Below are 27,610 nucleotides of genomic sequence, written 5' to 3' on the forward strand. Positions count from 1 at the left end.
ACCTGATTTCTGGTAGCTTGCTAATGAAGGCTGGATTGAAGCTTTCATTTGATTCTGATAGGCTTGTTATTACTCATAATGGGGAGTTTGTGGGAAAGGGTTTCTGTAATGGGGGTTTATTTACTCTTGATGTCAAACTTGAAATTATGAATAAGAATGCTAGTACTTCTTCTGTTTATATTGCTGAGTCTATTGATTTATGGCATGCAAGGTTGGGTCATCTTAACATTGCTTCAATTAAAAGGCTTAAACAACTTAACTTGATTCCCAGTTTTTCTAAAACTGATTTTGCAAAATGTGAAGTATGTGTTGAGGCCAAGTTTGCAAAGAAGCCATTTAAATCAATAGATAGACAAACTAAAGTACTAGAGCTTGTTCATAGTGACTTGGGGGATTTTAAAAATTATGAGAGCAGGGGTGGTAAAAGGTATTATATTACTTTTGTTGATGACTGCTCAAGATTCACCATGGTTTATCTTCTCAGGTCAAAAGATGAGGCTGAGGAAATGTTCCTCAAATACAAGGCCGAAGTGGAGAACCAACTTGATAGGAAGATCAAGAGACTTAGGAGTGATAGGGGTGGTGAATATGACCCTAACACTCTTAAGGCATTTTGTGAGCAGAATGGGATCATTCATGAGACAACGGCTCCCTACACACCCGAGCAGAACGGGATTGCTGAAAGGAAGAACAGAACATTGAAGAACATGATGAATTCTATGCTTATTAGTTCTGGGTTTTCTGATAACATGTGGGGGGAAGCTATATTATCTGCTTGTCATGTTTTAAACAGGGTACCTCACAAGAAGCTAGACAAGACTCCATACGAAATATGGAAGGGTCGTGCACCTAACCTAAGTTATTTGAAAGTGTGGGGGTGTCTAGCAAAGGTGGCTATACCCAGCTTCAAAAGGGACAAGATTGGTCCTAAAACGGTTGATTGTATTTTTATTGGTTATGCTTACCAAAGTGCTGCATATCGTTTTCTTGTTAAAGGTGCTAACAATTCTTATGCAGGTGGTAACATCATTGAGGCAAGAGATGCCGAGTTTTTTGAAACAGTATTTCCTTTGAAAATATCTTGTATCAATGATGTGCCTTCTTCTAGCACTTCTTCTAGTATGCCTGTTGTTGCTCCTCCCACCTCTGATGTGAATTCTGAATTGGAGCCAAGGAGGAGCAAGAGGGCAAGAAAGGAAACCAGTTATGGTGATGATTTTATTACTGCTTTCTTAACTGAACCTTACTTGATTGATGATGACTTTGTTTATGTCTTTATTTTGGAAGATGATCCTAGGACCTATGAAGAGGCTATGAAATCTGTTGATGCAGTGTTTTGGAAAGAGGCAATAGATAGTGAACTTCAGTCAATCCTAAGTAACAATACTTGGGAGTTGGTTGATCTGCCTAGGGGTTGCAAGCCCATTACTTGTAAATGGATCTTTAGGAAAAAATTGAAATCCACTGGATCCATTGACAAGTATAAGGCTAGAATTGTGGTAAGGGGATTCACCCAAAGGCATGGTATTGATTATTTTGATACTTATTCTCCTGTCACTAAAATTGCTACTATTAGAACTTTGATTGCTCTTGCTTGCATTCATGATCTTGTTGTGCATCAAATGGATGTTAAAACTGCATTCTTAAATGGTGATTTGGATGAGGAAATTTACATGGTTCAACCGGAAGGGTTTGTTGTTCCTGGTCAAGAGAATAAGGTTTGTAAATTAGTCAAGTCCTTGTATGGGCTTAAGCAAGCTCCAAAGCAATGGCATGACAAATTTGACAAGACTATGACAGGTAATGGGTTCCATGTAAATGAAGGTGATTCTTGTGTTTACTCTAAGCATGATTCTGATGGTTGTGTGATTATTTGTCTTTATGTGGATGATATGTTAATTTTTGGGACTAATTTGGATCGAGTAAATGAGACAAAAAGTTTTCTAAGTTCTAAGTTTGAAATGAAAGATATGGGTGAGGCAGATGTGATTTTAGGAGTGAAAATCAAGAGAACTCCAAATGGCATTTGTCTTAGCCAAGCTCACTATGTTGAAAAGTTACTTAAAAAATTTAACTCTTTTGACGTCGATCCAGTTAGGACTCCCTATGATCCAAGCATCCACTTAAGGAAAAATAATGGTGATCCTGTTAGCCAATCTGAATATGCTAAGATTATTGGTAGTGTTATGTTTCTGATGAACTACACTAGACCTGACATTGCTTATTCTGTGAGTAGATTAAGCAGGTATACTCATAACCCAAGTCATGAACATTGGGATGCTTTGAAGAGATTGCTCAGGTACCTTAAGGGTACCATGGATTGGAGTTTGCACTACTCCAAGTTTCCAGGAGTTTTGGAAGGCTATTGTGATGCTAACTGGGTTTCTGGCAATGATGAAATTAACTCTACCAGTGGTTATGTTTTCACCCTAGGGGGTGGAGCTGTGTCTTGGAAATCTTGTAAACAATCTTGTACTGCTATGTCTACTATGGAATCTGAGTTTATTGCTCTTGAATTGGCAGGTCATGAGGCAGAATGGTTGAGAAATGTGCTTGCAGATATTCCGCTGTGGGGGAAGCCAGCTCCTTCAGTTGCACTTCATTGTGATTCGCAAGCGGCTATTGCTGTGGCAAACAACCATGCCTACAATGGGAAGAAAAGGCACATTCGTTTGAGGCACAAGGCCATCAAAGAATTGTTGTCAAGTGGGGTGATATCACTAGACTATGTAAAGTCTGAAATGAACATTGCGGATCCGTTAACGAAAGGCCTATGTAGAAAACTAGTTTTGGAAACATCGGAAGGGATGGGCCTGAAGCCCGTTGAATGAATTGTAAAATAATGAACTCCTACTCTCAGAGTTCAAAGGACGACATTATTGTTATAATTCGGAAGCACAAAATTTTATTTTTTGTCCATCCCCTAGATGTTATAATGTGCTTGCTACAATAGGAAAGAGGTTGAGCATACGGCTCTTAATGAACCCATACCATATGTTTGGTGGTGTGAATGTAGCTCACACTTGATGGGATTCACCTACGTAGGTGTGGAAGTGTGGCCGCTTCCTATGAGAATTGCGATATGGGCTATTCTCTAGAGCACCTATGAGCATATCCAGGTCGGACGTATGGCCAGTATAAGGCGTCACTTTATTCGCGGAGTCAGAATGTCATACATATTCAGTTGCGTGCTTTAAGTGACGGGTTTCTATCTCCCTATCAAGTTCAATACGAAAGTCACTTGGTAGGAAAGAGATCATAGCTTAAATGTCACTAAGTGTTAATTCAAGTCGAAAGACATTGACACCTATTCAATTGTTTTGTTTGCCCAAAACCAATATCCTTCTCCTTTCTTTTCTTTCTTTTCCGCATATTCGAACCTGTGGGGGATTGTTGGAAATTCTCATTGGGAAACACAAAGGAAAAAAGGGTGAGTGAAAATTCAAGAGTCCCACATTGGAAAAACTCTTCATATTCCTCTTGTTTATTAATTGGGGAATGAGTGTAACTCTTGTTTAAGAAAGTGTGAGAATGGTATGGGTGGACACATCACACACACGCGCGCGCGCGCCGGGCCGGGCGCGGGCCGCGGGCCGTGGGCCTTGGGCCTTGGGCCTTGGTACTTGGTACTTGGTACTTGGTACTTGGTACTTGGGAATGCGGTTCGCGGGCGTGGGGTGGGTTTTGTGGGTCAACCCTATTCTTTTTGGTAACTGGACCGTTTTGCTTAAGTCATTGTTACGGGAATCTGTATTGATTACGTAACCGTTGGATTAATTACCATTAATTACGTCCGTTACTACATTCAATGTCTCTGACCGTTTTTTGCTGTTGCAACATTCATTCCCTCAGCCGTTTTTGTCTGTTGCAATGCTTTCCTTCTAATTATTTAAATCAGAGTTTCAGTTCCCTTCTCACAGAAAATCATACACACAAAATACGAAAACACATTCTTACTCTCACACAAAATTGCTCTCGGTTTTGGGCATACGTTCTGACTCCATCCGGCTTTGTGAGTGCACACAACGTCGGAGTTGCGCTAATCCTGGAGGGCGACCGCATTCTGTTCTACTGCACCGGGAGGTAGCGCGGAATCGTCTTTTAGGACAGTGGGTGTCCACGACGCAACAATTGTTCTTCGTTCAGTTCATCGAATCAGATAAGTTTGTTCTAATTTTCGCTTTAATCGCAACATCTCTTTCTTAGATTAGTTTGTTGGACCCTAACTTTCTATATATTGTATTAGTGTTGGGGTTTGTACTAGAGAAATGGAGAGTTGATCTATCGTTTCTTCCAGTGATACACAACAAGTGCACTGCATTTGTATGCAATTTCTTTATTTTTCTTTTTAAAAAATGTGTATGGCTCAGTATATGTTAATTTTGTATGAACCTTTTGTAGATTGCTTTACCCCTTCTTGGCGCTAATGCATCAGCACAAGGTTTGTAGATTTTCTTTTATTTAATTTCAATTTTTTTTGTAGCTATCAAGAATTAACAATTTAACATGGTAAACTTATGGAAAGGAAAAATGGTTCCAATTGATCAGGGGCGTCTTGGAAAAATCACATGTTAGAACAAGTTGATTATATTTATTCAACTTGTAACGGTTGATGTAACAAAAATGAGAGTTGATCTATCATTCCTATGCAAATTGTAGGAAAATCAATTTATGATTTAAGTTTGAATTTGATGTACACTTTGTTGTAATATTAGCTAAAATATTTGAGACTTCACTTATGTTTATATCATATATGAATTATTCATCATTAGGCTGCGTTCTATATTCACCTGATTTCCACTTATTTTTCCTGAACTTATCTTATCTGAACTTATCTGAACTTAAATGAACTTATCTGAACTTATCTGAACTTATTAGAACTTATCAAAACTTATTTTACACTACTAAAAAGTGTACATTTAACGATCAAATAATAACGACGAGTTAAATATTTAATCGTTAACAGTATACCCGCGCAACAATAATACGACCAAAGGATCAGGTCATGTAATTGGTGAAATAAAATAAGGAAAAATAAAAAAGTAAAACACTGACCGTCGTTATTTCCCTTGTTCTATTTCATTCCTCCGCCTCCAACCTAAAACCCTCCAACCTAAAACCCTTCGCCTCCAATTGTGATTCTCAAATTCATATTCTCATATAAATTTTCTATTTCAAGTGATATATTACTTCTTAATGGGATCGAATATATGGCTCGATTTATCCTCTTGATTTAATTGATTGATGTAGTTGGGGTTCAAATCAACCTGTCAAATTCTTGAATCCTAACAATCGTATTCTGGTAAGTTCTTTATTTTCTTAGGTTTATAAAATAATTCCAAGCGTTAGTTGTTATGAATTGAGCTAATAGTTAATTCGAATCCTTATTTAGTTGTTATTGCGGTATGAAATTGTTTTGTTTATTAAAATTAAGGAGAAAACAGGTGATTTTTTATCAAATTGGTTATCTAATTTCTATTGTTTTGTGTTGTTAATTATTGAATATTGCTTGATCTTTATGGATTTTTGATTTCTTGTTAAGTTTCCCCCTTTTTGGTCTTATGAATGAAACAATTAGTTTTTGAATACATGTTATAATCGTGTGTAGTGCACGATGCCAATAGAAGTTTGTAAAAGTCGTAATCCTGCGTTTAACTGGGATGAAATTAGGATTCTCTGTTCAATGCAAAGGTAGAATCGAATTTCTTTTTTTAAAATAATCTCATATTAACTATTTTTATTTCTTTGCATTGCAATTTGAAAAGCTTGATCGAATTTGGACCGAAATTCCCCTCCAAATTCCTTTTCCAATGATGCTTATGGAAGATTTGCAGTTGTGGACAAATTCAAACTAAACCCCTTGAATATGATTCGTTGTAGTTGTAAACTTGAGCGTGAAAATTCAGCTTGTTTATCAAATGAACTAAGCTCAAAGTTATTGAAGTTTTACTGTAAAGCTTGTTAGTCTCAGTTAACAAGTTCATCTCAATTGTCCTTTAAGGTTTTAATATAATAAAGAAAAAATTGAATAATGATTCGTTGATTGGTGAGAGAAGACGTGTGAATGCATGATTGAAAAGTTTGAATTTGTTTTCCTGTGCTATAGAAGTTGCACATTGCGTAGCTTTTGATCTCTTTAAAGCTTGCATTTCTCCATATTTTTCCATTCTTACATTTTCCATTGTTTGTTTCTTATTTAAGCTTTTGGCTTTATATTAGATAAAAGGTTAAAATGACTTTACATCTGAATAAGTGTCATATTGTGAACTGGAAATTGTAGCTGGTTCAATCCATTGGAGAACCTCTGAAGTAATTTCTTCTGTTTTTCTTGTATTTGATATTTTTTACAAGGAAAGAATTGGGATGATATTTGAAGCTTTAGCAACATGTAACAGTAGAGCAACAATTGATAACTTAACCTTGATATGCTAGGTATTCTTTTTTTTTTCTTTTTCCTATGCTTGTGTAGAACGAGTTTCAAGTTCTCTTCATTTGCTATTGTTTTACTGCTTGCTTTGGATGATACTTCTTTCTCTCACTAGTATGCTGTCTGTGATATTTATGTGATATGAGTCACTGATACAATTTAGAGGAAGAACCTTGATATGCTCACTAGTACTTTTATATGGTAGTTACTGATACAAATTAGATCTTATAGTGCATAGTAATTTGTTCCTTGGTAGTATCATAAGCACTTGTTTTCAAATTGATTTAGTTAGCATTTGTTTCTCTGTAGACTAACAAACATCATTTTTCTTTTTCCTTTTTAGGAAATAGTCCGAAGACTTGTAGCTGTTATGTGAAACTATCATGGATATGTTATCCAGAGTCTGATTTGTTTATGCTGAGGAGTATTATTGGATTCAGATTCCATTCTACTAAACCATCTACAACTTTATCTCATCGGTTAGATCTTAGTTTTGATAAAGAGTACAAGAACATTGCAAGCAGACACATGTTAATGTTCACCTTTGTTTTCTGGTTCTAGATGATTTGGCTGCTTATCCTCTTCATAATAATGTGGAACCTTGTTTTTTATTGCGAAATGTGTTGCAGCTTTACCAGAATGGTATGCAGCATGCAGCAGGGGGCTTGTAGATTGGTTAATCTTTTAATCTTACTACTTTCAAATATTCACGAACTTGCAGTAAGACGTGTTTCTTTTAATCAAGTTTCCTTCTCTAGATGTGATTATATAGGTGGCTGCGGTGCTGAAAGATTGTGAGGGGGGTACTAGAGCCTGGCAGGTTTTCGTGCATGCAAGTATGTTGTTTGGCACCATTTTATACAGTTGCAATCAACATTGTACTGTTAGGTATGGATGCTGGTCAAGTGAGGCGATATTATTAGCCCGTATTTTTTGAGCTAGGCAAACTCAGAAACTTTTAGAGTCCTGATAACAAAGCTTTTGATAACAATTGTACTGAGTTTGTTGGTTTTTTAAGCTCATAAGTAAGTTGCCTTATCTTCTTATACACAGTTTTGATGATTTAGAATGATATAGTTGTTAGGCAGGTTATCATGTTAGACACATTTACTTGAATGAATGTTAAGCTTAGCTTCTTGAGAATTTGATCTTGTTTCTAGCTTCACTTGATTATTGGCTACTTCTATGAGTTGGATGGCATTTAGTACTTACCTTATGAAGACATGCAGTTGATGCAGGAGACAAACCAAAATCCGAATGAGTAGCCTAACTCACATGCACTCGTGATATATGCATTGAGTCGTTGTTCGTATCACTACCTTTCATCCATTGAAGAGGCTGCCGAGGTAAGTTTAAGTTACAATCCTAATTTAAACTTGTTGACATTTGTAATATATCTGATTATGTGTTAGCCTTAGGCAGTTATCATTTTATTTATTATAGAAGAATACACAGACTCCTAATTAAAATCTAAAAACACTAGCCGGTAATAATTTCCTGTCGTAGTATTATTGCTTAATTTCTTATCCTTTTATCTTATCTTGCACCTTGATCTTCTATTAACACAAGTTTCATTATTGATCATTGTTAGATGAATAAGTCGACAGAGAAGTATATTTTTCAATTCCCTGCAAAGCAAGTATGATAATATAATCATTGTGTAATCCTTACTATTTTGTGATAGACCATCTAACACATGTAATTCTTCATGAGCCTAAACTTTTTCATTGGTGTCAGTTGACTGATTGATCTTGAACCTGATGAAACCTTGGTGTTTAAATTTTCACTGTTTCTCTTTACTTTTTTCGTACTATGGATCGTTGGTGTGACATCATTTAAATTTATTCTATATTTTTCAGTATTGTAGTATTTAAAAACATTTATGTAGTCTGCATTGTGAGAATTTGTAGTGAACATAGTCTTGTAGATGATGGACAATTGTTGGTGGTAATGGCTGATAGTTGAATTTGTTCATAGTTTGTTGTTCCGTTGATTTTCGTAAAATGAGATTTGAAAAGTTTCTGCTGGATGAGAGAAAGATGAGTTCCATAGAGACTTAGAGAGTAGGGGAGAAATGAGTAGGGTTAACGAGATGGAGAATGAACGTTTATCAAGCTTTTAACTTTTGGGAATAAGAATGAGAAAATGAGTTGTAGATAGTTTTATTCAGAAGAGTCCGATAGACTTAAATGTTCAGGTGTCTGTAATCTGAGCGCTTGTTCTAGGGGGTAAAATTTTAATTATGGAAGCTACAACGTTTCTAAGGGAAAATTGCGGGATTTTTATCAGTGCTATGATGCAGGATAGTGTTCTTTTAGATTCTGAGTTCTGCTTGTTTTGCATACTTCATTCGAACATGCTTATAATAGCTGATCCCTAGGTTGTCCATCTCCTACGTTGGTCCTTTAATTTTCTCTCTAGAGAGGACCGGATTGTGTTCCGCAGAAAAGGAACTGGTTCAGATTATGTTCTTACAAATTGTCAAAATAGAATCTTTCAAAACAGAATATTGTTGGATCTTGAAACTTAACTAGAAGATTAGAACTTTAACTATTGGCCTTAATTAGAGCCACCCGTGTATGATACTAATTGACCTTAATTAGAGCCACCCTATGATACTAATTGAGATCGTTATATATGTTGTAGGAGGAAATTCAGAAAACAACAGAAGAAGAACCAACACTTTCCCATGTACAGGTACTTTTTCTTCATTTATATATTTTTTTGTTTTATTTTTTACTTTCCCATGCTTTAACTTTTTTTCTTCTTTATATAGGGAGCACAAAAAGTGTTTAAGTCGAAGTCTCGTTATTGGGTTTTGGAGGAGGAATAACAATTAAAAGAAATATCAGGACCAGAGGGTGGATCTTCAATCTAAGTTGAATCAAAATCATGTTCTTACCAATCACGTGGATACGGTACAAGAAGAAAACAATGCACTTAAGAGTCGCATGAGTTCAGTTGAAGATGAGCTTAAAGCATTTAAAGAAGTGTTCTTACAACGATTTTCAAGGGATGGCACTCCAAGAGAGAACACTTCAATTAGTTAGATTTTTATTTGTTCTTTTCGATTGAATAAGAATTACGTATCTTTTTAACTTTTTTAGAATTTGAAGACAAGCTAGGGGATGTGATTTTTGATTTTACATAACTTGAAATTCTATTGTCAAAAATCTTTTGAGTAATGAAATTTTCATTTGTTTTAATTGATTTATAGTTTTCTACATTGTTTCACAGGGGAAAAAATGTAGGTGCTTCGAAAAGGGCAAATTTAGTATTATGATTGCAATATTAACGACAAAATAGTTGGTCGTTATTGCCAAAATTCAAAATTTTGATCGTTGGGAAGGACATTTTACAAGGAATTTGCTGGTCGTTATTTCTTAATTGATCATCGTGAATAAGTATTTAACGACGAATTAATGTTTCGTCGTTAAGCATTAACGACGGAATATCAATTCGTCGTTAACAATTAACGACGGATTATTGTTTCGTCGTCAATAATTAACGACGAATTATGATTTCGTCGTTATTTGTTAACTACGAAAAAGTAATCCGCCGTTAATTGTTAACGACGAACTGATAATCCGTCGTTAATGCTTAACGAGGAAACATTAATTCGTCGTTAATAAACAACGTTAATTATTAACGACGAACATCGTCGTTAAAGCCAATAACGACGGAACCTGTTACAACGAACATCATGACCGTCGTTAAAGGTTTTAACGACAAAAATTGAGGCTTTTAACGACAAAATTGTTCGTCGTTAAATGTCCTTTTTCTAGTAGTGATAGTTATAAATTGTATTTGGCTAACCCTTATTTTTCCTGAACATATCTTATCTGAACTTATCTGAACTTAACTGAACTTATCTGAACTTATTTTTCCTGAAAGAAGTGGAAATAAGGTGAACAGAACAGGGTCTTAGTGTTATTTTATGGAGTAGAAGTTAGAACCAATGATATTTTTGCCATGTATTCCTTAATTCAATGGGACAAATTGTAGGAGAAGGAGAAATTTTACTATTCAATATGTATTACAAGGCTTTGAGGACACATATGGATTAAAAACAAAGGAAGAGAGGGGATGAGGGTTTGAGTTTCTTGTTTTTGTGCAAGAAAAAACATTCATAGAAAAGCCAGATACAATATAGTCATGTTGAGTTGTTCTATTTCAGTTGTTTATTAGCCTGCATCTATTCAAGATCTTTGCTGCTATTTGTTTTTGCTTCCTCTTTTCTGATGTGAGTTTGATTGATTATGTTTTCTGGTGAATCCTTTTATATATATTCTAAAAATGTTAATACTGCTGAGCTTGGTTGATATGGAGATGTGATTCTCGATACATGCTATCAAAATATTGTTTCTGATGATGAGATATGGAATCTTGCTGTTGAGATGTCAGTACGTCTTGTAACTTGTGTTGCAGAACAATAACGCTCGTAGCCCTTGGTATGTATTCCTTTAGTTTGCAACTTCTTGTATGAAATTATATGTTGTTTAGTTATAATATAATTTATAATAAAGGTAAGAAGCATGGAGAACAATGTGATCAGTGGACCTTGAGTCTTGTAATGTTTACTATCTGCTGATAGCTATGAAAGTTATCCTATCCCATCTACATGATAGTTTTTCTAGATTAATGTTCATTTAGATTAAATGCTATCAAGATTTCTGCTCAATTTGATGAAAAATACAATTTGTTTGCCTTTTGCTTTTGCCATAGGATTCTCAAGTTTTTGACACCTTTGTGCTTCAATTCTCTTTTACTTTTATTATCTTTTGTGCAGTTTCTGTTGTGAAATGGTTGTGCCTAGAGATCTGTATTTCAACTCCTGATTTATATAGTCAATTAGTTGCCTACTTGGCTATTTTCTCATACGGAGTACGTGTAAGAGCTTGAAAGTCCAAGTAAGCTGATCCTTTTGAGTTTTGTGTTAAGGGGAATTAACCAAAATTAGAACTTTGGATTTAGTGTATAGCTATGGCTTCAGTAGATGATGTGAAGTGTATAACCACTTTTGGTGTTGTTGCTTGCCTTATATCCAAAATGACAAATATATGTTATTTTTAAATTACTACTTAGTACTGATCGCGGCTGTTGTAGGATAACTAATTATTTTCCGGAATGTGCATTATTTCCCCTTCACGAAATAAGTTTTAAAGGTATGTAAATTAAAAATGGTTTATTTAATTTGAAAATTTTGGTATTTACTACCTTGAAATACACCGCTTTTGCATTTACTAACTTATGAAATTTTTATTTTAAATTACTACCTTAAACTTCCATTTTTTTTTATTTGCTACCACTTTACAGTTTTCTTATTTTAACATTAAGATATCTCTTTCGTTTCTTAATCGTTTAAAGTGATTCAAAGTTCATTATTTTTCTTTTTCTATTTGGATTTCATTGAAAATGATATTTCAAAATAATTCGTTGGATAATTCATAAACATTTTAAAATTTTACAAATAATATTTAATTCGTTTTACCTTGTACAAAATGTTAAAACTTAGAACCTTATGGAATCCTTACACATAAATGAGTAGAATGGATTTTGAAGCACTTAAAATGATTAAGAAACGAAAGAGATATCTCAATTTTAAAATGAGGAAACTGTAAAATGGTATTAAATAAAAAAATTGGAACTTTAATGTAGTAATTTAAAATAAAATTTTCACAAGGTAGTAAATACAAAAGTGGTGTAATTTTAAGGTAGTAAATACCAAAAAAATCCATTTAATTTCGATCATCATTTTGTATCATATTTAATTAAGTACATTAATGTACATAATTTAAGTAAAGAGGCCCTGAAACTAAAAATACTTTAAAGAGATCATTTTTAGAGTTTAAGAGAACCTCCAACTCAGAAAACCATCTCAAAAATGAGGAGTAAGATGGAAAGAGAGGAAGACATAGAGTCTTTTTATAGATTATTTTTAGAATATGAGTGATGAAGATATATAAAACACTTTTAGGAGACTATTTTCAGAGTTTGATTTGTTTATATAAAAATGAGAAACATGAACCAACTAGGAAGAAACTATCTAAACTTTGCAAAACCATAAAGATTAGCGAGAAAAAAGGAGAAAGGGAAATGGGGAGGGAGTAAGTCTTCACTGGACACTGTGACATCGATTCTTACAATGTTTTTAGAAACAAATGAAGCCTACGGTTTATAGTATGATTCGAAATGGAGGCGGGAGGGGGGGGGGATGATACTTGTTATATGGAGTTCTTGCAGCATGGTAGAGCTACTGGTTACGCCGTATAAATGTTGCATATTAGTCATTACATGCCATGCTAGGAGGTAGTGTTGGTACCTACCATTTGAGGGAGATTTATTGTTACGGTATATGCAATACGGGGTTTTACTTTTAATATCCGTGCTTTGGAGATATTCTGAAATAAAAACCATTTCATATAGAAATATGACCAAACTCATATTTGGACATGTTTGCTTAGCTAATTGATGCAATCTTGACAGCTGTAAATTCACCATCAAGAGCTCCTTCGTTTATGTGATAGGAAAAGACCCATAAACCTCAATATAAAGATAAGAAAAGGGAAAGAGCTTATCAGAATTGAGGTAATCACTATATATGTTGAGTTTTACTTGGGACCGTGATACAACATTATGTGACTGTGTGTACAGAGTATCTCATTTTAAAATGTATCCTTAAAAGAGAAAATTAATGTCTGCAAGATGTTTTCATGTTATTTCTTATTGTTGTTTTGCATTTTGGATCAGAATTATTTATCATTTGCTGATAAGTTTTCCCACTGTTAGTAAATTTATTTACATGCTTGCCATATAACGTTTTTCGCTTGTTTATGTGATTGATAGTTGATAGACGACATACAACGGGAAACATGTACAAGATAAAGTTATGGATGATAGGAAGACATAACGAGTTGGTTTAACACGTTCTTTGTAATTATTGTTGTGTAGAGGGGGGGTGGTTTAGGGGTAACATTTATATATACTCTTACTCAGAGTTGAGTCTAATATATTCAGCGCATTCTGTTCTGCTCATATCACTTAGCTTTTGGTTGTGTCAGTTGTTCTTAGTTATTGTTTCTAACTACTAGCAACACTGATGCCACCGATTCAGACATGCCACTTGATGTTATTATATTCTCCGAAGTGTGCTGTTGTTTTGTGTTTTGGCTTGCATGAAGTTTGCTGGTCCGAGGCAGTGCAAAAAGTTAGTTTGGGGTTGCTGGGTAGTCTGGTAGTCTGTTATTGGTTGTGTTTGTTGCTCCGTGAAGTTTTAACCAAAGTGGTCATGTTGAATTGGTGTGTTGTTGTTTGCTATAAAGGGCACATAGTCCCAGTGAGTTTGAATAATGGCCCCAAAATTCTTGTAACTGATTTCCTATTTATATACCTCCCGTGTTTGCATAATTGTAATTTTTTTATCATTTCAAATCATCATTTGCCGGAAATTGAGGTGTTGCAACATGATATATATCGACAAATTTTGTGTAAGACCGTTTTACCAAAAAGACCATTTGATTGCTTAACTAATTGGTTTCACTGCTTAAATAATTAGTTCTAGTGCTTAATTAATTGGTTCCATTGCTTATCTAATTGGTTTCAGTGATTAACTAATTAGTTCCCGCGTTTAACTGATTGGTTCCATTTATAAACTAATTGATTCCAATGTTCCATTACTTAACTAATTGGTTTCAGTGCTTAACTTATATGACACCAAGATGATTTTTTGTGTAAGATCGTCTACATAAAACTTATATATATATATATATATATATATATATGTTTCTTCCTACAAATACATGGTTATAATATTAATTACACATGCTTGATATAGTTTAATAAAAATAACCACGCCATACGTTTTTCCCTACTTTGGGGTATCACGCGACGGCCAACAACTAGTCGTATAAAAACTGAGATAATACTAGCCGTCTGGCTGCTGGTCAAAGTTAATAGTACCTCGATCATATTTTTAATAGTTACACCTTTGAATTGGACTGTTGTAAGCAAATCATTAGAAAGGCCTTGTTCTGTTCACCTTATTTCCACTTATTTCAGGAAAAATAAGTTCAGATAAGTTCAGTTAAGTTCAGATAAGTTCAGGAAAAATAAGGGTTGACCAAGTACAACTTATAACTAAAATAAGTTTTGATAAATTTTATTAAGTTCAGATAAGTTTAGTATAAGTTCAGATAAGTTCAGAAAAAATAAGTGAAAATCAGGTCAATAGAACGCGCCTTTAATGCGTACGTTCAAGATGTAAATTTTTTACCAAATATACTTTTAATGATGTATAAATAAATAAACCTTAATTAACCGTATATATCTATAGGAGTACTATCTTTGTTTCATTAAAATCTTTACGATTATTATTTTGTACAAATTAAATATTAGGACAAAACTGAAAAAATTGGTTGAATATGATAATATGAATAAAGTACAAAAAATATGTAAAAATGTGGTTGGGTGTTGTAAAGAAAAAAAAGAATAAAGTAAGAGAAAGTGAATAAAAAATTGTAAATATTACGAGGTAAGAAATATTCAAAAGTAGAATAAAACAAATTGTAAAGAATATTATAAAACGGATCAAAATAAAAGGTAGATCATTTTAAAACGGATGTAGTTCTTGGTAAATGGTCCTGATACATTCTACAAGTCTAAAGCATGGAAACCGTGTAACTTGATTAGGAAAGTCACACATCTTAAATGATTCATTAATATTCGTTGATACGTATATACAAGTATATGATATATTCTTCAATAATCTTTCCCTGTGGTAATATCTTAGAAGAAGACAATGATCAAGATGACAGTGTGAGGTGTGACGCTACTACTACAGATACATCATACATGTACAGGGAAAAAATTGAAATTTTAGTTATGGACAAAGAAAAGTGTGTTATTGGTACGGAGTACTTGAGATAAGATCATAAGAGTATCGTCTTCTACACCAGGGGAATGTGGGGGAGCTAGGCCCTGTCCTTTTATCACATTTTATGGTTTTAATTTAATTTATACTCCGTATACAGAGATATTATACTTTCTTGTTTTATTTGTGCCATTTATATTTTAAATACTTTTTTAGTATTTTTGTAGGCCCCATTATCCTGATCAAAGGTCGTAGCGTAGCCTCAGCGCACTTGCTGACACCTTTCAAAACACTTTTTAGTGTACATTTTAGTTTTTAGAATGTGTTTTTTAAGGATTAGACCCGCACGACTATGTTTTTTACTAAGAATAAATCACAGAAGGAAGTCAAATGATCTTGTGTGAATAGTGTTCAAAACTCAATTGTGTCGCAATTTGGATTATACACCCGGGTGCACAATGCTCATTGTGCACCCTGTTGAACATTTATTGAAAATCTAATGAACATTGAGAATGATTTCAATGTACATGTACTAGTGAAATATTTAAACTTTATGTTCTATGGATTTGAACTATATGTTCATTGACTATATGTTCTTTGGGTATGAACAATATGTTATATGTTCTTTGGGTATGAACTATATGTTCATTGACTATATGTTCTTTGGGTATGAACTATATGTTCATTGACTATATGTTCTTTGGGTATGAACTATATGTTCTTTGGATATGAACAATATCTTATTTGTATTTGAACTATATATTCTTTGTAAAACAGGGTGCGCAATGCTCATTGTGCACCCGGGTGTATAAATCATATTTTGTGTAACTTGTGTAATGTAGATAAGAATGGCCGGAGGAAGTATTTAATTTCTTAGATCGATGAGTATGTTCCATATCATAAAGAGTGAGGAATCCGGGACCATAACGTAAAAAGATGGATGCACTAGTTTTTGTCCTATCAATTTCATATATAGCTTAATTGTTATCTCTCCCCTAAACAAAACTACAAAAGTAATCATACTCCAATTAAACACAATCATGATTGAGATGGAAACAATTACAAAAATAAAAAAAGTAGAAGTAAAGTACCTGTACTTAGAATCAATAGGAGAAAGGATCCAAGCTTTAGAGGGAACATCATTGTGGTTATAACCAGAAACACCCAAAGGGGGAAGAACCATCTTTGATAAGTTTCTCAAAGTGTTTGAAGATATATTTGTTTCATTTTCTCCAATTTTATCATTTGTTTTTTGTGTTTTGGAAGTTGAAGTGCAAAGAAAACATGGAAATATTTCTGAATCCATTCTTGGTTGGATGATTGGAGGGAAGTAGAGGGGACGGAAGAGAGAAAAAGGGTGAGGGGGTATAAATGAGGTTTAAGTGGGATACATTATTTTTCTATTATTTTTCTTTTATTTTTCTGTGGCAAGGCCATACAGTCTCAAATTCTAAATAATGAAGTATATATACGGAGTACGTCGTATTGCGAAAATTCTTCAGTGCATGGAATTTATGGTGGGACCCAGTACATTCTCAGCCAGACAGATGGTGCTTGGACCCCCCTTTTATTTTCTACTCCGTAATATTTTGATAAATATAATTTCTGAAATTCATTTCTATGATACGGAGTACTTGTACGGAGTAATAATTTAGAAAATTCAGGAAAATTCTCTATAGAAATTCATGAAAAAAAAGTTACAGTGATCAAAAATTTCTGAGTAATAACCCAGATATCATTTCTACGAACAATGAGAGAGAAACACCATTGGCGATTTGGCGCCGCACAACACTCCAGGCCTCCGATTTCGTTCTCCGGCCATTACGCCCAACGGCGAGTGAAACCCTGAAATCCTGAAGGTAAGCATAATCGAAATTGTATTGTTTTTGATTAATCACAATCAAAACCTACGTTTTTCATTCTCTTTTATTACAATTGCTTGGATCAAAATTCCAGGGTTTCATTCTAGTAATTTCTTGGTGACTTGGTGAACCGATTAGGTTAGTCGAATATGAAGGTGGAGCGGATAATTTTTGCTGACGGATTCCGAAAAGTTCAAGACCATGATCGATGAAAAAGATTGATCATTGATTTCAACATTTAACTTCTAGTCATGGGTTTAGCTTTCATATGGTATTCTATTTTATTATTGTTATAAATGAATGACCTTTTAGGCTTTAATGTTGATTTGTATGACAATTTGATGTTTGAATAATGAGAAGAAATAATTAAAGAAAATTAAAACACACACAAAGATTTAAGGTGGTTCACTCTTCAATGAGCTACATCTACCATGGGGGAGGGTTTGGAGCTTGTATTACTCTTCAATGGAGAAAGGATTACAAAGAGAAATTCTCAAAGGTGAAGAGGAGAGAAATCTATGTATGCTTAGATCTAGGGTTTCAAGCTCACTTGTGTTTCTCTCTCTTAATTCTGAAAATCTCATTACATTTGGTATTTATAGTGTTAGACATCAAACCAATCTAAGGGACAAGAAAAGGCCACGTCGATTGAACCTTGCGGAGAAGAAAACAGTTTACCCGCAGAGTTCGGTCGAACCTTTAAAGGGTTCGGCCGAACCAAGGTCAGGTTCGGCCGAACTTACCCAAAGTTCGGGCGAACCTCCAAAATCAAAGCTACTGACTTCAGGTTCGGCCGAACCACCTAAGAATTCGGCCGAACTTCCAGCAGGTTCGGCTGAACTTCCCCTGCGGCATGACAGCTTCTCGTAAAATAGTCATAACTCCCTCATTTCTCATCCAAAATGAGCTTATGACCAGGCGTTGGAAAGCTATTGAGCCAAGCTTTCACCTCCAACTTGAATCAACTCAATCTAATGAGTAGATCATGAGATATGTCCATTTGAAGTCAGACCTTCCACTATAACACCCTAATATCCTTCAAGGAAGATTCGAGGCACACATAACAATTCTCCACCTTGACTTGAATCCTCCACACTTCCTCATAATGTAATACCAAACTATACTCCAAACACACTCCCAACAAGCCCTTATGGGCTTACAGCGACCATGGAGAAAGACCAACTAAGTCCGCACACAAAGTGAACTTAGTTGTCGGCAAAGGCTTTGTCAACATGTCGGTGGGATTCTCCTCGGTACCAATCTTCTTCAAGAGCAATTCTTTCTTAGCTATCACATCTCGAACAAAGTTGTACTTGATGTCAATGTGCTTGGTTCTCTTGTAGAATGTGTTTTGATTCTTAGCCAAATGTATGGCACTTTGACTATCACAAAACACGGACACCAAGATTGAACATGGACTAAACTCTCCCACAAGACCCTTGAGCCACTTTGCTTCTTTGAATGCATCGGTAATGTCCATAAACTCGGCCTCCGTAGTTGAAAGAGCTACAACATCTTGTAGCGTTGATTGCCAACTCACTGCCGTACCACCCAAAGTAAAGACATAGCCGGAAGTAGATTTCCGGTCATCCAAATCACCTCCATAATCCGAATCACAAAAGCCCTCAAGCCCGTTTGCATTTCTACCAAACTTAAGGAAAACGTTTGAGGTACCCTTCAAGTACCTCAACAACCACTTCACGGCTTCCCAATGGACCTTTCCCGGTCTTGACATATACCGACTAACCATACTCACCGCATGAGCTATATCCGGTCTTGAACACACCATGGCATACATCACACTTCCAACCGCACTAGTGTATGGAATGTGAGCCATGGACTTTTCTTCTTCCTTGGATTGAGGACTAAGCTCCTTTCAGAGCATAAAGTGAGAACTCAATGGAGTGGAAACCGGTTTTGCATGCACCATGGAGAAGCGCTCAAGCACCTTCTCAATGTATCTCTTTTGACTAAGATACAAAACACCTGCATTCCTATCACGAATAATCTCCATACCAAGAATCTTCTTGGCTTCACCAAGATCTTTCATATCAAACTCACTTGCCAACAACTTTTTCAAGTTGTCAATCTCAATCATACTCTTGCAAGCCACCAACATATCATCTTCATATAAGAGCAAGTAGATGAAGGAACCACTCACAAGTTCTTTGTAATATACACAACTATCATAAGAGCTCCTTGTGAAATCATGTGACAACATGAACGAATCAAATCGTTTATACCATTGCCTTGGAGATTGCTTCAAGCCATACAAGGACTTTAAAAGATGACACACATGATTTTCCTTCCCTTTCTCCTCAAAGACTTCCGGTTGCTTCATGTAGATCTCCTCTTCCAAATCCCCATGGAGGAATGCGGTCTTCACATCAAGTTGGTGTAACTCCAAATCTTCCATAGCTACCAAGGCAAGCAACACCCTTATGGATGAGTGTTTCACAAGCGGAGAAAATACTTAATGAAAGTCAACGCCTTCAATTTGTGTGAAACCTCTTGCAACAACTCTTGCCTTGTAGACGGGACTACCCGATTCTGGTGTACCTTCCTTCTTCTTGTACACCCACTTGCACCCAACAATTCTTATTCCTTTTGGTGCAATGCAAAGGCTCCAAGTATTGTTCTTGTGCAAGGACTCCATTTCTTGCTCCATGGCCATCAACCAATTGCCTGTTAGGTTATGATACATATGAATAAACATAAATCATGCGGAAAAACCATAAAGCCAGGAAACATATTATTTACACATAATCATTTAGCATAATTCAGATGCATACACTTTGTAGCGTGCCCTCCCTAGCTGCGCCCGAACCGAACAAGAACAAGTCTTTAGGACTCCAAGTGTCGTCCCTCCGTAGATAGTCCACAGTACGTCCGGATCCGCCTTAAGATTGACCAACTAGAATCGCCCTTAAGGTACTAGGATTTTCGGCTAAATAGGTGCAAGTGTTTGGCTGATTTTTTGCTTAAAATCTTACCTTGAATACTTCAATAATCGTCTGTTAAATATGTGACCCTAGGCCTATATTTATAGAGTTTATGGAAAGGAATTGGAATCCTACTAGGATACTAATTAGCTTAATTAGAATTATATTAAAACTCTTATTAACTATTTTATCCTATTAGGATTAGGAATTTAATCTTTGAACAAACCCCTTTAGATTTAGGATTTGTATCGGACACAAACACCCACGAGGACGACCCTCGCGAGCGCTCAGCCCACGCAAGCCTTGCGGCCCACGCGAGCAGCGGAGCTCGCAGCCCACTCGTGCGCGCGCCTTGGCCTGCTGGGCCTGGCCTTGCGCTGGGCCTGGCGTGGCCTTGGCTGCCTTGTGTGGCGCGCAGGCTTGCTGGACGCGGGCCTGGCTTCGTGCTGGGCCTTCGTCTAGCAAGTCTCGTCCGATGCTAATTCGTACGACGCGCTTCCGATTAATTTCCCGATTCCGGAATTCATTTCCGATACGAACAATATTTAACATTTCCGATTCCGGAATTAATTTCCGTTTCGAACAAATATTTAATATTTCCGTTTCCGGAATTTTTTCCGATTCCGATAATATTTCCGATTCAGACAATATTTCTGTTTCCGGCAATATTTCCGATTCCGGCAATATTTCCATTTCCATTAATATTTTCCGATACGTACCATTTTTCCGTTTCCGGCAACATCTACGACTTGGATAATATTCATATTTCCGATACGATCCATATTTCCGTTTCCGGCAATATCATGGTTTCCGGAGTATTCATTTCTTGCTTATGACGATCTCAGCTCCCACTGAAACCAAGATCCGTCGATTCCGAATATCCATAGATGGAGTATTTAATGCCATTAAATACTTGATCCGTTTACGTACTATTTGTGTGACCCTACGTGTTCAGTCAAGAGTAAGCTGTGGATTAATATAATTAATTCCACTTGAACTGAAGCGGCCTCTAGCTAGGCATTCAGCTCACTTGATCTCACTAAATTATTAACTTGTTAATTAATACTGAACCGCATTTATTAGACTTAATATTATATGCATACTTGGACCAAGGGCATTATTTCCTTTAGTCTCCCACTTGTCCTTAGGGACAAGTGTGCCTTTCCTAATTCCTTTGTCGCTCGATGCTTGCTCTTGAACATAAGGTAAGAGTTGTCATCCTTATTATGTCCAGAGGTGTTTCTTGGTTTCAGAGTTCAACTGATTAAATAAACAGATAATCATAGCCTATGATTTATCCGAGCACGGCCATGCATTTTACAGTTTCTAGCTCTCCGAGTGGCCTTGTACAACTTTTAAGCATCTCATCCCGATTTATGGGAGGACAATCCCAATCTTGCGATCTTGAGATTAGACTTCGTTTGATAAGTGATTACCTGAGCGTTGCCTTTATAGCCTCCTTTTACGGTGCGACGGTTGGTCAACGTCAAAGTAACCAGTTCTCAAACAAGTAATCTCAAATCACTCAGGTATTGAGGATTTAGTGTCTAATAATTTTAATGAAATTTATTTATGACAGATTTTCATCTCTTACAGTAAAGTTTCATAGGTTTGTCCGATACTAGTCTTCCCAAAGTAAGTATCTATGCAAATGATTACGACATTGCCATGTCCACATAGTTCAAGAAACAGAACTACTAGTCATCTTGCATTCTAGTCGTCTAACGTTTTCTATGCGTCCAATTTTATAGAAAACTCCGACCAGGGACCATTTTCAACTTTTGACATTCAAGTTCACTTGATAGACATTTCTTAGTCACAGGACTGGTCCTGACAGTCTATCTTGAATATTTCGTCAAATTTGAAGGGACTCATCATTTAATACTAAAACAAGATTAAATGGAATATGAAAATTTATTTCATATATGATGAATGTTCAACCCCAATGTTTTACAACCATGGGCCTCAAACCCATCTTTAAAACAGTTCATGGAATTCAAAGCTATGCTTGATTTCCGATGCCACAATGTGAGTGTTGTTTCTTACTTGTTGCATAGGTTTAGTTATCATGCTTTTCCAATCTTAATATCCTTTTCATCGAATGTTCTTCGAGATATGATGATAATATCTTTTGAGTATGTTTATTTTGTGATCTAGTCTTTCTTGCTACATTAGTGGTTATACGCATTTTGCAATGAAGAACCATTAAGTCAACAGACATGTGATTTACCCAAGTTCAATGAAGAACTCATTAATATAAACAACTCTGTTTTATTGCTTCTTAGGCAATAAGTACTTTTACTTCAACTGCTTAGGTTGCTAGTGATGCTTTGTTTGGATTTACTTATCCAAGCAGTTCATAGATATGCGGAAGACTTTCCGACTATATCTTAAAACATAGAAATTAATATTTAATTTCCCACGCAACAACTCATGGTCTCCAATCCATGTTTCCATTTCAAAACACGATGCTCTTTAGCTCGTCTTTGTCAATGGTTAACTCCAAAGGGTCTTGCTCGATCCTTTGCCAGTGTTTATGCGTGTAGCATCAATATTTAGCATATCTTTATTTCCTTGAATCAAGAACTATTCCTATGTACCTTTTTAAGTACCATAAGTATTCTTGAACTCAACCTAGTTGATCTTCACTTAGATTAATAGAGATTGGTATATGTTCGTCATGCCTAAAGTCATACGATACGTTTTTGGCGATCCTCATATTATATCATACATGTTAAATTCTTTTGCAGAATAATTCCCAATTGAATTCAATTCATGTAACTTTAGCTCATCTAGTTTCAGTAGATACTAAATCCAGCTAAATTCTTTGACATATAATATAGGTTAAGAATCTTACTTAGATCCTTTGATGTTTAACTTAGTAAACGCTTATACATAGTTCAAACATATTTTACTTAGATTTATTCATATGGGTCGAATATCTCCAATGGAGTATTTCGTGTTTGATTTAGTAAATGCCATTACTTAATCTAAAACAACATTATAAGATCTTTGTAAATAGATCTTAATACCCAGTATGTACTAAGTTTCGCCATGGTCCATCATTGATGAATAATTTCAAATCTAAGTCATTAGCATTTGAATGTTATTTCACAATAGAGAGATATGTGTGTGATACACATAGGACCAATTAAGTTTTACCTACTCCCACTAAACTTCTTATATATCTATAAGAATCATGTACATTTTATGAAACTAAAATACTTATTAGCTTCACTAAAATACAATTCCAATTCCCAATTGCTTGCTTAAATCTGTACTTAGATTTCATAAGCTAGCTTTCCTTTTCAAGCATTTATTTGGATCCACAAATCTTATGACATACCATGTACATAGTTTCTTCCAACATTTGATTGAGAAATACGTTTTGTCATCCAATTGCCATATGTATCAATATGCAATCATTGCTTGAATTATAGACTTGAGCATTACGATTATGCATGAGGTTTCAACACAATCCACGTCGTGAATTTGCTTGTAACCTTTAGCAACTAATCTAGCTTTGTGTGTGAACACAATTGCATGTTTGATGGTTTTTATCCTTAAAACCAATTCGCAACCAATAGGTGTTTAATCTATTCTTGCAAATCAACAAAATTTCAATTTTGTCATCAAAACATTGAGTATGTTTTATGGCCTCTAACCATTTAAAACATTGAGTCTATATATGGCCTCTAACCATTTTAGGGATTCTGGGTTTCGTCATAGCTTTCTTACAAGTCACAAACTCATTAATCTACGCGATAATAGTTTTACTGCAAGTTGTAAGTTTCTTCACTATCTAATAGAAGAATCGCATAGCTTCAGTGACCTGAACTCCATGTTTCTTCACTATCTAATAGGAGAATCTCATAGTTTCAGTGACTTGAACTCTATGCCTACTTGGGTATAGAACATCAAAGAATAGAATATCAAAAGGCACTTTGAGAGTCCTTTGAATATTCTGTTCTCCTTGAAGCACTTGTAAAGTCTTCTAAGAGATGTCTATTCTTTAAAGCCACTTCTAAAATCCTTAAAGAATAAGTTCAGATTTTCTGAAGCACTTCGAAAAGCCTCCGGAATGTCCGTTTATGTTTGTTGTTCGCCTTGAAGACTTTCGAGGTCTATTTTCTCCCACTTATCATTTTGGAAACGAATCTCCAAAAGGACATCATTTCGAGTAAACAAACATTATGTTCTCAAAAATTCGTGGTAGAAACAATACCCATGTGTCTCATTTGAATAAATCAAAATGAACCATATATCTATACTTGGGCCTTAGTTTGTCGAATAACAAACACTAAGCTCCCACTGAGTTTGGCAACTCTCTAGATATATATTATCGAAAAGATATTCTGAAATTACTTTTCAATATCTTTGACGAATTTGGTTTAGTTTGGTGGTAGTTGAGCATTTTGTTTTTTTTTTAGAAATTATAGGAAAAGTCTTTATGAATCATTATCGATCGAATCAAGTACTATTGACTTCGATCATTCCAACTTAGATATGCCATATCTTATGGAGCTAGATCGTGAAAATTACTACACACAATCATTAATGATCATTTTTTGTCTTCAAAGTAATCATCGTCATGATCTAACCTAGATCTTTATGATTTCTCCCAAGTGGTGATTTTATACTTTTGAATCTTAGAACTAGCCAAACAGATTCAAACTTATATCACTTTGAGTAAATAAATCCATATTCACTCAAAACCATGTGAAATAATAAAGTCATAAAATCTTTCTTTAGCTTTGAACTCTATTGTCTAGGTGTTCTAACAATAGTTCATATCTTTTGTTACTTTCAACAAGTAAGACTATCTTGTCTTGAATTGATCTAGAAATCAATCAACTTTCAAAAGTCCATCGAAAAATAGAGCTTATGAATGTTAACTTGTTGATATGGTCTAAGCAACAGTGCCAAAGATTAGTGGAACTCAAATCAAGGGGTTGATTTGAACTTAGTAAAGATTTTTATTGTTAAAGAGTTGTTTGTTTTAATCAAGCATATTGACTCAACCCATAATTGACCATTTCACTCAAATAAACAAACAAACATTGTTTTTGTTTTTCTTAAATGTGAGTCTTTCTGTGTTTGAAACAGAAATTTAGGTATGCTGATTATGGAACAATATAGCCATTAAGTTCCAGCCTTTGAAAGGACTTAAAACAAACTAGATGACCCTACAACTAATGTAGCATTGCCATGCTTCATTTCCCACTTGTAGGTCATTAGTGTATCCTAGCTTCCATTGTTTGAGTTATTACCGAAGTAAGAACCTCAAGCGGTATATGATACCAAGGAAATTTGATTTCTAGGTCACTTCTCTTTAAACATTAACTTTTAGGTAGAAACGGAATTGTAAATTCCTTTCCTTTGTTACTTGTTTTCCTATTTCTTGTACCCTTTCGAATAGCCTTAAGAATTGAATTCTCCAGTGTTGACTTTTATACTTTGTTTAGACATGTCCAATGTCACTCCAACAAAGTTCTTACCATTTTATGTTGAAAGTTCTGTTTCAACTAGATGATCTTACCAGAAGCTTCTAAAGTTCTCTAAGCATCGATCTATTCGAATGTCTAAGGACTAGACTCATTCGAGAAATAAATGAACAAAGATATTAGGTTGTTAACCATTGGTAAAGCTGAACGTTTAAACTCAATGCTTTATGATCTCAAAACTACATTGTATTTTGAATTCACAAGCACCAATCGGTTTGCCATTCGACTTTGATACTCGAAAACAACCATAAAAGCCGCTAAAAGAAACGTACATTTAAATTGCTCATTTTCTCTTTATTTCCGTGAATCGTTCTTGGATTCATTACCAATCGAGGAAATTTACTGTTACCTTTCTAAAAGGATTTACTGCAGTGCAAGATATTTAATTATAAACAATAATTAAAACATACATTGAAGCATGCAAAGTCTAAACATTTATCATGAGTAATAACTTGAAAATTAAAGCATTCATGCAATTTAAACAAGTTATTGGCATTTTATTCGAATTTATTGTTCCGGCAGGTGTGAATAAAATGATTCCAAGACCCTAAAACCATTGAAGAATTAAGCACATTATGTATTTTGACTCAATTCTAAAACATTTTAGGTAAGCAAAAGCCTTTTGCTAATAGTCTAGAAACTACTCTTGGTTGATAGGTACGTCTAAGAACTTATTTAGAAAAACCTATCGATTTTGCCACGACATAAAATGACTCCTTACTTATATCGTCGAGTTTCACCAAAACTAACATGTACTCACAATTATTTGTGTACCTTACCCCTTTAGTATCGATAAGTAACACCTCGCTATGGCGGAAACTATTACTAAGATCGATGTAAAGGATATCCAAGTAAGTGTTATTTTGGCATGGCACCTTTTAACTCAATTTTTAAGTTTGGAACTTAAGGCTCTTACTATGTTGGTTAGATTTTAAGTGAACTAAAATCCTTAATCATGCAACATAATCAAGCTTTGATCTCATGCATATTTAAGACATATTTAATAGCAATAAATAACTTAAAGCATGCATAAGATAAATGTGATCTAGTATGGCCCTACTTCATCTTGAAGCTTCAACTTCAATGTCCGTCTTGAAAATGGATTGGAAACTCCGTCTTGAATTTCACCGTGGGATGCGCCATTTTCTTCAAGTAGGATAAGCTATAATTAAACTAATTACAACTATTTTGATGGTACGCAGACCATATTTGAATTGAAAAACAAATTTGGTGCTTTAGACCAATTACATTCAAATTAATGGTACGCAGACCATATTTTCTATCCTATTTGGGTCATACTAGTCACTTCATAACCTGCAAAACAGTACATATACAATATATACCATTCATCCATTCATTATCATGAATGGTCCACATAATTGGTTAGTTAAAACACATTGTATGCATCACATAAATATTTGCAGCAATTATTTAAGGGCACCAATAATCTACCAATTATTCAGTCCTTATTAATTCTAATCAAGTTTTTTAACCTTAAAGGATTTGTAGACCTAATCAAGAGTTTATGACTAAAATTTCTCCCACTTAAACCAATAAATTCATATGCTTTACTAATTTTGAACATAAAAATGTATTTCTAGTCTAACCGAAAACATAAAAATTTAATTAAAATTTAAAGCTCATATAAATTTATAATTGAATCCACTTATTTAATTTATTTCAGTTGAATATAACGAATTTAAATTAATTCAAGGTTTAATTTTAGTAAAATAATTAGTATAAATTAACATTTATAATAATTATAATAATCAAAATTAAAATCCAAGAAAACAATTTAAATTATTAATTTTAAAATTAATTAAAATTACTCGAACTAAAAATCTCAAATTAAAAATTTAAAACGCAACAATCGTAACACGACGAGCACTTGGGCTTGCGCCCAAGCCCCGTCAAGTGTTCGTGTAGCAATACGCAAGCAGGCCACACGCAACGCAGCAGTGCTGGCCACGCTGCGCGCGCCCGCTTGCTCGTCGCGCCTGCTTGCC

At 34.9% G+C, this 27,610-nt stretch overlaps 1 protein-coding gene and 2 long non-coding RNA genes across 9 annotated transcripts in view; 2 read left to right on the top strand and 1 right to left on the bottom strand.

Moving 5' to 3' along the window:
- LOC110800937 (potassium channel AKT2/3) overlaps window positions 1–16,730 on the bottom strand; it is a 30,887-nt gene extending 14,157 nt beyond the window's left edge. For 2 of the 3 annotated variants that reach the window (XM_056828392.1, XM_022006256.2), the window contains exon 1: window positions 16,388–16,730. In XM_056828392.1, coding sequence (XP_056684370.1) covers window positions 16,388–16,602 — 215 coding nt within the window. In that variant the 5' untranslated portion in view covers window positions 16,603–16,730. Of the gene's footprint in view, window positions 1–7,639; window positions 7,766–16,387 lie in introns of those variants that run through there. The other variant, XM_056828393.1, reaches the window with a different exon arrangement.
- Window positions 5,040–9,633, top strand: LOC110800938 (uncharacterized). Of its 5 annotated transcripts, none has more exons than XR_002536801.2 (5): window positions 5,040–5,302; window positions 6,771–7,102; window positions 7,186–7,773; window positions 9,074–9,124; window positions 9,204–9,633. It is a non-coding gene; the product is annotated as an uncharacterized lncRNA (long non-coding RNA). The 5 variants fall into 5 exon arrangements; XR_002536800.2 differs by having other exon boundaries at window positions 5,041–5,302; window positions 6,771–6,906; window positions 7,057–7,773; XR_002536799.2 differs by having other exon boundaries at window positions 5,042–5,302; window positions 6,771–7,452; window positions 7,657–7,773.
- LOC110800939 (uncharacterized) lies at window positions 16,574–17,495 on the top strand. Its single transcript, XR_002536803.2, has 2 exons — window positions 16,574–17,155; window positions 17,297–17,495. It is a non-coding gene; the product is annotated as an uncharacterized lncRNA (long non-coding RNA).
- Window positions 17,496–27,610: the final 10,115 nt, after the last annotated feature.

Source organism: Spinacia oleracea, chromosome 5 (genome assembly GCF_020520425.1).
Source record: "Spinacia oleracea cultivar Varoflay chromosome 5, BTI_SOV_V1, whole genome shotgun sequence".
Lineage (NCBI taxonomy): Eukaryota > Viridiplantae > Streptophyta > Magnoliopsida > Caryophyllales > Amaranthaceae > Spinacia > Spinacia oleracea.